The 11,505-nt window shown below is 44.5% G+C and overlaps 1 protein-coding gene across 1 annotated transcript in view; it reads right to left on the bottom strand.

Annotated features, from left to right (window-relative positions):
- The window catches only part of CLSTN3 (calsyntenin 3), a 66,764-nt gene extending 55,265 nt beyond the window's left edge, over positions 1–11,499 (bottom strand). Inside the window, exons 1-3 of the mRNA XM_018553215.1 lie at positions 11,470–11,499; positions 8,952–8,991; positions 8,830–8,912 (exon numbers count right to left, since the gene is read on the bottom strand). Of these exons, the coding sequence (XP_018408717.1) occupies positions 8,830–8,902 (73 nt within the window). The 5' untranslated portion in view covers positions 8,903–8,912; positions 8,952–8,991; positions 11,470–11,499. The remainder of the gene's footprint in view (positions 1–8,829; positions 8,913–8,951; positions 8,992–11,469) is intronic.
- Positions 11,500–11,505: the final 6 nt, after the last annotated feature.

Below are 11,505 nucleotides of genomic sequence, written 5' to 3'. Positions count from 1 at the left end.
GAAAGGTGGTACAAGAGGAAGGGCAATGTTTGTGCTTGGGGAAAGGTGGTACAAGAGGAAGGGCAATGTTTGTGGTTGGGGAAAGGTGGTACAAGAGGAAGGGCAATGTTTGTGGTTGGGGAAAGGTGGTACAAGAGGAAGGGCAATGTTTGTGGTTGGAGAAGAGGGGCATAAGAGTGAGGGCAATGTTTGTGGTTGGAGAGATCAATGGGGCAGTGGGGCAAATTTTCTGGTTTAACGAGGGGGGCACGGGTGGTACAAGAGGAAGGGCATTGTTTGTGGTTGGAAGAGAGGGCTACAGATGGGAGGGCAATGTTTGTGGTTGGAAGAGAGGGCTACAGAAGGACAGATGGGAGGGCAATGTTTGTGGTTGGAGGGGAGGGCTACAGGAGGACAGATGGGTGGGCAATGTTTGTGGTTGGACGGAAGGGCTGCAGAAAGACAGAGGGGAGGGCAATGATTGTGGTTGGAGGGGAGGGCTGCAGGAAGGAGGTTGATTATTGTGGCTGGAGGAGGGTGTCATAAGACGGTGGGCAATGTTTGTGATTGAAGGATGGGCCACAGAAGGAAGGGCAATGATTGTGACTGAAGCAGAAGTAAGTGTTTGTGGTTAGAGAAGGCCGAAGGAGGGAGGGCAATGTTTGTGGTTGGAGGAGAGGGCCAGAGGAGGGAGGGCAACTTCTGTGGTTGGAGGAGAGGGCCAGAGGAGGAAGGACAATGTTTGTGGTTGGAGGAGAGGGCCAGAGGAGGAAGGACAATGTTTGTGGTTGGAGGAGAGGGCCAGAGGAGGAAGGACAATGTTTGTGGTTGGAGGAGAGGGCCAGAGGAGGGAGGACAATGTTTGTGGTTGGAGGAGAGGGCCAGAGGAGGGAGGACAATGTTTGTGGTTGGAGGAGAGGGCCAGAGGAGGGAGGACAATGTTTGTAGTTGGAGGAGAGGGCCAGAGGAGGGAGGACAATGTTTGTGGTTGGAGGAGAGGGCCAGAGGAGGAAGGACAATGTTTGTAGTTGGAGGACAGGGCCAGAGGAGGGAGGACAATGTTTGTGGTCGGAGGAGAGAGCCAGAGGAGGAAGCACAATGTCTGGGGTTGGAGGAGAGGGCCAGAGGAGGAAGGACAATGTTTGTAGTTGGAGGACAGGGCCAGAGGAGGGAGGACAATGTTTGTGGTTGGAGGAGAGGGCCAGAGGAGGAAGGACAATGTTTGTAGTTGGAGGACAGGGCCAGAGGAGGGAGGACAATGTTTGTGGTCGGAGGAGAGAGCCAGAGGAGGAAGCACAATGTCTGGGGTTGGAGGAGAGGGCCAGAGGAGGGAGGGCAATGTTTGTGGCTAGAAGAGGGAGCCACAAGAAAGAGAGCAGTGTGTCTGGTTAGAGCAGAGTACCACACAAGGGAGGGCAATGTTTGTAGTTGGAGCAGAAGGTCCCAAGAAGAAAGGCAACGTTTGTGTTTAGAGAAGGGGGCCACAGGAGGAAGGACAGCATATGTGGTAGGAAAAAGGAGCCACAGAAGGGAAGGCAATGTTTGTGTTTTCTGGCATCACCACAGAAGGGACGGGGCTTGTGTCAGACATTGGCACTTTGAACGCTTGGGTGAACAGCCACAAGAAAAAAAAATGGTTATTCATTTTTTAAATTTGGTAAACCGGTCCTTTAAAATAAGTCCAATACAAAATTCTGAATCAGAGTATGTATGTCGTCCCTTTTCTACATTCCCCCCCCAAAAAATGTAATTTTTTTTTTTTTTAGCCGCACCTGTAATTAACACTCGTTATGAGTATGACAACATTATTCAGTGCACGCATGTTTGCGGCTTCCTGTGTCACCTCCCCACACCACGAGTATTTAAAATGCCATAAATTTTATTGAATTTATAACTAAAGGCTGTTTATTTATTTATTTGCTCGGCATTTTGCTTTAACTACATTGGGACGTCTTCTGCCGGGCCCTCGTAGAGGTGGCATAAGCCGCTATGTCTACGCCATCTGCGGAGACAAATGTGTGAAGATGTTAATACAAAGCCTCTGGTGATGTTTACAGGCGCTCATGATAAGGACATGGACCCTAAAACAATGGAGAGAGGTGCAGGCTGCGTTTTATATTCACAGCATATTTCCCTTTTTAATTCAGCTGTCTAATCCTCTTAACTTCAGACAGACATGATGGGAGGTGCAGCGCTGTGGGGTATTGTGAGATGCCAAGCACGTGCTTCTGCCGACTAGGCTGTGCGTCACACTGGGCAATCCGAATTCCCCCAAGCCGCCGTGGAACTACAAGTCTCAGCATGCCCTTTCAGCTGTTGAGAATCATAGGTGATTATAAACTGGCAGGCGAAACAAATGGTGCACATCAGTCACATGGGGTGTTTATCCCTCGACTACAGATTTATGTTGTGATGATTTTAAAGCAAATATTTGACTTATACATTAAAATTACAGCTCTAGGGGATACAGAAGACACAAATGAATGCCGTTCTGTATTTATTAAAACATGATTACATCTTTAAATGCAAGCAGTGTACGTTTATGAATTGGAATCAGGCTGTTGCAGTCTCTGCACAGCAGAGCTCAGAGTGGAACAGGAATAAGCAGCACAGAAAGCCAATCAGTTTATATATTCATTGATATACATATATATATAGATAGATAGATAGATAGATATATTAGGGCTGGGGAAATTAACGATTAATTCCTCGATTAATCGCTAAACTTTTTGATCGATTAAAATTCTTTTGATCGAAAATGAAAAGACTCACCTCTCCGCCGGCTTCCGGGAGTCCCATCAGAGATCCGTTGACGTCACGGACATTGACGTCACCGGACTCCTCCACCCTTCCTATTTATATATTGATGTTCTCTGTGCTGTCTTTCTTCACTGAGGGCGTGTCTTTGACAGCCTGGGCTCCTAGGAAGAGAGTTGAATGATGCTGGTCATTACTCAGTCTGGAAGACTGAGGACATCTAGTGGTGGGACAGAAGTATTGCCTGGGATAGGTCTGGACTGGAGCTGATTATTAAAGCAAAACCTTTTTTTAATCTTTATGGGCTATTATTTGTCCTACTTTGTTTTTTTAATCAGCTGTGGGAAATATGTTATTTATGAATCTTTCCTTTCCTTATTATAGGCTCAGTCACATGCTGTACCTCCAACGGCCAAGACAATTTTCATATTTTTCACATGGGCGGATGAAAAGCACATTGCGGGTTTTAGGGCAGGTTCACACCATTTTCTGGACCAGATCTGGACCGGAAAATGGTGTGTACCTGCCCGCAGTTCCAATGCATTCCAGACCAGACAAAATAGGTCACACAGTATTTTTCTGGTCTGGTCTGGAACGGACTGCGGTGGTGTGAACAGAGGCCAGAAATAGCATAGGGATACATTAGGATGCATTTTGGGTCTGGAAAAAATCTGGTCTGGTCTGGAGATGATCTGGATGTGGTGTGAATGGGCCAAAACTGCTGCTAAATATAAAATATGAAACTGCATCTAAGCAATAAATACATTTATGCTTGAGATGAAAAACAAAGGTACGCAAACATTTAGCAGATGAGCTACATTAGAAGCCTTTACTACTTAATCAATGTCTAACATGATGTCCCCCCAACATTCTTCTTCAATCCTGTGTATATGTACATGTGTTCATGTTTGTTTTCTCTGTTACCAGTCTTATTTGTTTCTTCTTTGGACTTTTCTATATATTACTACCACAAGGCGACCATAACAGTATACATTGAAAGTTAAAATGCTTGGGTGACTGTGAAGACTTCCCCAAGGCATGGGTTGAGGAGTAGGCGGTCGCCTTGGGGAAGTCTTCACCGTCACCCACTGTGATTGTGAAGACACCAAAAATGCAAGAAAGGGTAGCAGGACCTTCCACCTATGTTTCTAAAATAATCCAGAGTTCAGGGAGGCAGCCACACTTTGGCTTTTTTTCACCGTGGGTGCTAAAGGACCTTGTCCAAGCACTTGGCTTTCTTACAACTGGTGGGTAGAGCCTGGAGGCACAGATAAGGGTGGCATTAGCATAGCGTGGTCAACTGGTGATATTATTCGCTTGCAGTGGGAAGAGTCAGGATTCTAGCTCCTGGGCAACGAGGGTCAAGCAAGCCTTTCGAGTGCAGACACCACCCTTAGGAGGTTGCTGAGACCTTGGATTGGGAGCAGATGTTCTTCAGTTGGCATGGCCATCAACAGAGGAGCACTTGAGTTGGGCTAAGTGTTCACAAGTGTTGCCCATAGTGCCATCAAGACTCAAGAGTGTGTCACGGGCAGTTGTCAGTCTATGCCACTACTGCCAAGCAAAAGAGAAGCTACCACAGATGTAATGGTGCTTAGTTCAGAAAGTACTGTTGCATAGTACCAATGAGTGGATTACCGCCATCACCACAAGGGGTTCTGGGCCTACACTCTAAGATGTTCCCAATATTATGGAAGTTTGGAAGGAACTGTGTTTCTGAGCAAGTCTGCACCTTTTCCCTGTCAGTAGGACAGTTCAGCTTCATCTAAGAACTGTTCAGCTCTGATCTTGCACAGCCAGCTTATGTCATGTGATTGTCACTTCCAGCAGTCGGCAAGTAGTGGTGCCAAGCGTTTTGGTGGTACTATTGCACTTTTCTGGTTAACGCAAATTGGGCCAGCAAGACCAATCTAAATAGTTATTGTGCATTTTAACTAGAATGTCTTGAGTCTCAGCTGTACTTTGTGTTTCCCAGTAATAGGAACCAGAGAACCAAATCACATAGTTAAGAACTAGCAACAACTGCCTGGTTCCTCCAAAAGTCCACCTTGGGAAGAATCCCATGGTTATCCTAGTTATCCAATTTGTGAGCACCAAATGTCTTTGCAAGCCCAGATATTGCCTCAACATCACTATGCTGTACATAGCCTGTGCAGACAACATGCCCTTCCCACTATAAGACTACAGGAGGGGAGGAGACCAGACCAGTTACCCTGCAAAAGAAGAGAGAGCAGCAGTGACCGGTCTACAGGAAGCTCCAAGTTTCCCACTGGATTACTGCACAGATCTGGAAGAAATACACACAGCTCACCAAGATACAAGAAGAATACACAAGACTCTTGTATGCTGACAATATTTACTTGTCCTAGAGTTCAGCTTTAAGGCTGCTGAGAATTGTGGGGCAAAAATCCCTCCCTCTGGGACAATTATGTAACATGGGGGGAATCCCTGCCCCCTAGAGCAATTGGAATCCCTGCGTCCTGGAGCAATTTCCCCTATGTCACATCCTTCTTCTTTCCTTTGGCAGTTATGTCTCATGGGGGGGGTTGGGTATATATAGTAAATTGCATTATAGTAAAGGGTTCCTTTGGGATTTCTTGTAACTAAATTACTACTGATTATTTTCCCAGCACTGTACATAATTGGGTCCACTCTGCCTAATGACCAGAGCAGTTAATTGCACATTCTCCATCTCCAGTCACTAAAGCCTCTGATATTGTACAGTGAATCACGTGTTCATGTGCCACGTACCGTCCACCGGTCGTAACGCTATTACATAAGTCCTCATTAGACAGTAACTTGGCGTGCATTGTTCCTTGCGCGCCACACAGCCCTTCTAGGGTCTCCCGACTAGGGGTGGGGCTGAGTGACAACTTCAGTTGTGTTGTGTTACCAAACTCCCGCAAGGGTAAGATTTGCCGGCTATAAAACAGCTTATTTGGCATTGGAGGTATCACGTTGTCTATTATTAGGCACTGACTCTAATCACTATAACTATTCCAGAGCCTCTCAGCTAAAACTATAATTATCCTTTAATTGGGCTGACTAGCTGCTAGACTCTCGGAACTTCAGCTGTTGTGGAAATACAAGTCCCATGAGGCATTGCAAGACTCTGACAGCCGCAGGCATGACCACCAGAGGCAGAAGCATGATGGGGTTTGGAGTTTCAGCAAAGCTCGAGGGCCAAGGTTGTCTAGCCCTGCTATTTATTTAAGTGCTTCCCCACTCCAGTTAAAGCCTGACCTGCAAGTGCTGTCTTAACAACTGTCCCACCTCAAACTATTACATGCAATATGACACTACCAGAGCTACAGAAAGGACAGACTACACATACCACTTCTCAGCAATAACTGTGGCCTGCTGTGTACTGACTTTTCATCACTGCAAGGCGTGCGGCATCTGTATGAGCAAACCCAGAATAAACACCGGCCCTCTTGTTCTAGAGCCCCATGGCTAGGGTTGCCATCCGTCTGGTTTTCAGCCGGACTGTCCAGGTTGTCACCCGGGCACAGGTCACTCAGTGCCGACACCGGCACTTTTCTGACAGATGCGGCTGCTGAGGTCCTCAGCAAGCGCGATCTCGGGCAGCCGCATCTGCCTGAAACCGGATCTTCCTCTGAGCTGCGGGAAGCCTGTGCCTGTCTACAGGTGCCTGCAGTTCAGAGGAAGATGCGGCTGCCCGAGATTAAGCATCCCGGGGACCTCAGCAGCCACATCTGACATCTCCTCCTTCTCCTCATCCTCCGGCGCCTTGACTCCATGCTGCCCGCCTGCGGACCCCTGGTGAGACACAATAGCCCAGACAGCCCACCTGAGAGTTGTGCAACTCACCTGAGAGTTGCACAGCCCTCCAGAGAACCACACAGCCCATCTGAAAACCCGTACAGGCCACCTGGAGACATCAGGGCGCCAACCCAGAACAACACGGAGTATGTGGCTTCATATTATTTTGTATTGCTGTATAATGTATTGCTGGAATTTGTAATCCCCTAACTCCCTCCCCTGGCTGTCTCTTCTTGCTCTCTTTCTCCTGGCTGGCTCTTCTCTATATTCCCCCCCCCCCAAAAAAAATGCCGTGGCCAGTGCTAGAGTGTTCGGGCTTCACTTGAAGAAAGGGTGGCAACCCGACCCATGGCATCTTTACCAGTTCTATCATTAAATGTGTCACAACAGCAATAATGCAAACTGAAGATACATTGAAACAAACATGGAATGTGAGCAAGAGGAGATTAAAGAAATTTAAAATCAAACATTTTTGGATAAAGGAAGTAAATGGTTGAAACCCAAAATGCCCTTTTTATGCTGTCTGTCCATCTTTGGGGATATTTGTCATTACTTCCTGGCAAAAGCCACAACAGGAAGTGAGTAGAGTTTTGTCCAATAGAAAGGAAAGCCCATCTTAGACAGCTGTCACTTCAACAAGTGTCCCCATTGGAAGATTTCCCTTCTGTAGAAGTAGTGTTGTCACCCTAGAATAGGACTACAGAACCCTTCCGGTGCAGGGGTAGGCAACCTTGGCACTGCAGCTGTGCTCCCATCATGCCTCTGCCTCTGGGGGTCAGGCCTGTGGCTGTCAGAGTCCTGGCTCATGGGACTTGCTTGTAGTTCTGCAACAGCTGAAGTGCCAAGGTTGCCTACCCCTGCCATAGAAGGTTGGGGATATCTAGTCCACAAAGACAGCAGAAAACAATGCAACTGATAAGACTGCAGCTCAGACACAGAGCACAGGAAGTCATCAGCTCACATGATTTCTGGCAGGATCAACAGGAATTTTATCACGCTTATTGGACAGAAATAATAAAATGCTGTCAATGGAATATTTAACAGACCAAAAGGGAGCAAAGAAGAAATGTTCATTATTGGGGTTTACATACATCGTGACTTCCACTGAGACTGATATACGAACATATTTATGTTCTCTACAGATTATGTTGGCGTTACACAGTATATATTGAATGAATGTACACGGCAGATTGCGTCCGCGGACCAAAACCTTAAAGTAGATGTAAACCCAATCCCTAAAATCTCATACAACGTTATAATCATTTCAAAAGTCATTTTCGATATTTTTAAATCTGCAGTTACTGTTAAAATCCTCCCAGGAAGGGCATTTCCTATTACAGGGTGACAACACCCTGTCCTCCAATTGTGCTGCTGTGTTGTCACCCTGCCCCGTGCGCTTCCATTGGAGACCATAAGGACTCATTCACACTTGGTCATATTTTGGGTGTTTTTCTTTTTTTTTTTTTAGGCATTTTGGTGTTATTGCGTGTTTCAGGCTTTGGCATTTAAAAAAAAATGACTTTTAGCCAAAAGGAGAGCAAGTTAATAGGCGCGAAAACTGCACGTATTTCAGGCGCTCTGATTAAAGTCTATTGGCGCCAAAATCTAGCGCTAAAGAAGGTCACGTACCTTTTCGCACTGTGGGCGTTTTGCTACAAGTATCAGAACACTGAAACATGAACAGGGGCCACTGAAAACAATGAGATTCCTCCTGCTGAGCGTGGCCGCTACCAAAAACGCTCAGGTGCGAATGGGGCCTAGGAGGCTGCGCCAACAAACATTGTCACCAGGAACCCCATCCTCAGACAGGAAGTGGCTGCACAAAAGGCAGGGGGAGATCAGCAGCACGGAAAGGAAAACAGGACTGAAAAAAAGGTGAAAATAGTCATTTTTAAAAGAGAAAAAAACATGGTGGTTGTTTATGATAGACTGCGCTTTATCACAGAGTTAGAAAGTCCATATACCTTACCGGTCTGTCCCAATGATGATGGGTGCTCGCAATGACCGCAAATGGCGCCGCTCACAATGCAACAGTAGATAGAAAGATGTCATCAGCACTAGGAGTACTGATTACAACTTTCTATCTACTATTATCATAGAGTTAGGGCTCATTCACATGGATGTGCGCAGCCATGTAAATGAGCCCTTTGGGTTTACACCTACTTTCATTGCGCAGAGATCAAAGTCAATATACAGTATTATTCCCTCTCTAAAAGGGCTGCAGCCTATGTCGGCTCTATATAAATACATATACATATATTGTATGTACATAAGTGATGGTTGCATTCGCACTTACTGTGCGTTACCGACCTTTATTGCAGGCGGCGGGGTGGAGGATTGCCATGGCCAGGAGCACAGACAGGCAGAGATCTCTCCGGATCATCCTGAACGGTCACAAGCCCTCTCGCTCTCCACACGCGGCGTCTCTCTGTACGATTCGATAATATGGATTTATGAAGGCATAAAGCGTTACTGTACGGGAGAGGAAGGAAAAAACAGAAAAACAAGACGGTTGGCATTTGTGATTCTAAACCATCAATTCCCTGATCCTTAGCAGTCTGTCTGCCACCCCATGGGGTCTATGCAATCCCCCCAAAAAACTGTCGGTGTCACGCCGCCTCCATAGCAAAAAAAAAAAGAACCTAACCTGTAATTTTTGATAGAATGATGATACATTGATACATTGAGGATAGAATGATGATACATTGATACATTGAGGATAGAATGATGTTACATTGATACATTGAGGATAGAATGATGTTACATTGATACATTGAGGATAGAATAATGTTACATTGATAGATTCAGGTTGCAGTGATAGAATGATGATACATTGAGGATAGAATGATGATACATTGAGGATAGAATTATGTTACATTGATACAATGAGGATAGAATGGTGTTACATTGATACAATGAGGATAGAATAATGTTACATTGATACATTCAGGTTGCAGTGATAGAATGATGATACATTGAGGATAGAATGATGATACATTGAGGATAGCATAATGTTACATTGATACATTCAGGTTGCAGTGATAGAATGATGATACATTGAGGATAGAATGATGATACATTGAGGATAGAATTATGTTACATTGATACAATGAGGATAGAATGGTGTTACATTGATACAATGAGGATAGAATAATGTTACATTGATACATTCAGGTTGCAGTGATAGAATGATGATACATTGAGGATAGAATGATGATACATTGAGGATAGAATTATGTTACATTGATACAATGAGGATAGAATGGTGTTACATTGATACAATGAGGATAGAATAATGTTACATTGATACATTCAGGTTGCAGTGATAGAATGATGATACATTGAGGATAGAATGATGATACATTGAGGATAGAATTATGTTACATTGATACAATGAGGATAGAATGGTGTTACATTGATACAATGAGGATAGAATAATGTTACATTGATACATTCAGGTTGCAGTGATAGAATGATGATACATTGAGGATAGAATGATGATACATTGAGGATAGAATTATGTTACATTGATACAATGAGGATAGAATGGTGTTACATTGATACAATGAGGATAGAATAATGTTACATTGATACATTCAGGTTGCAGTGATAGAATGATGATACATTGAGGATAGAATGATGATACATTGAGGATAGAATTATGTTACATTGATACAATGAGGATAGAATGGTGTTACATTGATACAATGAGGATAGAATAATGTTACATTGATACATTCAGGTTGCAGTGATAGAATGATGATACATTGAGGATAGAATGATGATACATTGAGGATAGAATTATGTTACATTGATACAATGAGGATAGAATGGTGTTACATTGATACAATGAGGATAGAATAATGTTACATTGATACATTCAGGTTGCAGTGATAGAATGATGATACATTGAGGATAGAATGATGATACATTGAGGATAGAATTATGTTACATTGATACAATGAGGATAGAATGGTGTTACATTGATACAATGAGGATAGAATAATGTTACATTGATACATTCAGGTTGCAGTGATAGAATGATGATACATTGAGGATAGAATGATGATACATTGAGGATAGAATTATGTTACATTGATACAATGAGGATAGAATGGTGTTACATTGATACAATGAGGATAGAATAATGTTACATTGATACATTCAGGTTGCAGTGATAGAATGATGATACATTGATACAATGAGGATAGAATGATTATACATTGAGTATAGAATGATGTTACATTGATACATTCAGCTTACAAAGATAATACAATGTAACCTCCACCCCATCAAAAAAAAAAAAGGAAGATTCCTTGAAGATTACATTGTATCAATTTGTAGATATGACACACACGCACACACATACACACACGTTTTCACCTCCCCCCTTCACCGTTGGCTTGCCATCTTGTCGCACAACTCACGCGAGACGGAATCCGCACAGGCTTTTTCAATAAGGACATTAAAAATGTGCAAAATTCTGCCACCCATGAAGACTGAAAACTCGCCCGGCACCACAAAAGTCGGTGCCCTCCGTCTCACTTTCACCGAACGTGGAAAAAAACAAACCTGACGCGCTGTGTGATACACATCAGCGCAAACAGCGAGAAGGATGCTGTTCAACATGCTGTAACCCAGAGCAACCGAATTTCAGTGCATGCAGAAGAAGGAGACGGTTGCTATGGGTTACTGTGCTGCCTCACTGAAGGTACCATTTATGGAAAAGGAATAATGAAAAAAAAAAATACCCGGTTGTTGTCCACGTTAGCCGCCTCGCTGTACCGTCTACGCCTGTCTCACGGTCTCAATGTCACAGGTTGCAGTCTGTAGGCTGCCTCTGTCGGCGTGTGTGTGTGCGTGTCCCCCCCCTGAACCTCCCACAGCGGTCCTGTGTGTCTCTGTCTGGCTAGACGTCCCCCTCTGAGGATGCTGAGTAGGGTGCTGTACCAATGGCTTTGCTGTCAGGACTCCGGCCAGTGTTCT

The sequence above is a fragment of the Nanorana parkeri genome, unplaced genomic scaffold, assembly GCF_000935625.1.
Source record: "Nanorana parkeri isolate BGI_ZX_2015 unplaced genomic scaffold, ASM93562v1 scaffold113, whole genome shotgun sequence".
Lineage (NCBI taxonomy): Eukaryota > Metazoa > Chordata > Amphibia > Anura > Dicroglossidae > Nanorana > Nanorana parkeri.
This window is presented reverse-complemented; position numbering and strand designations above follow the sequence as displayed.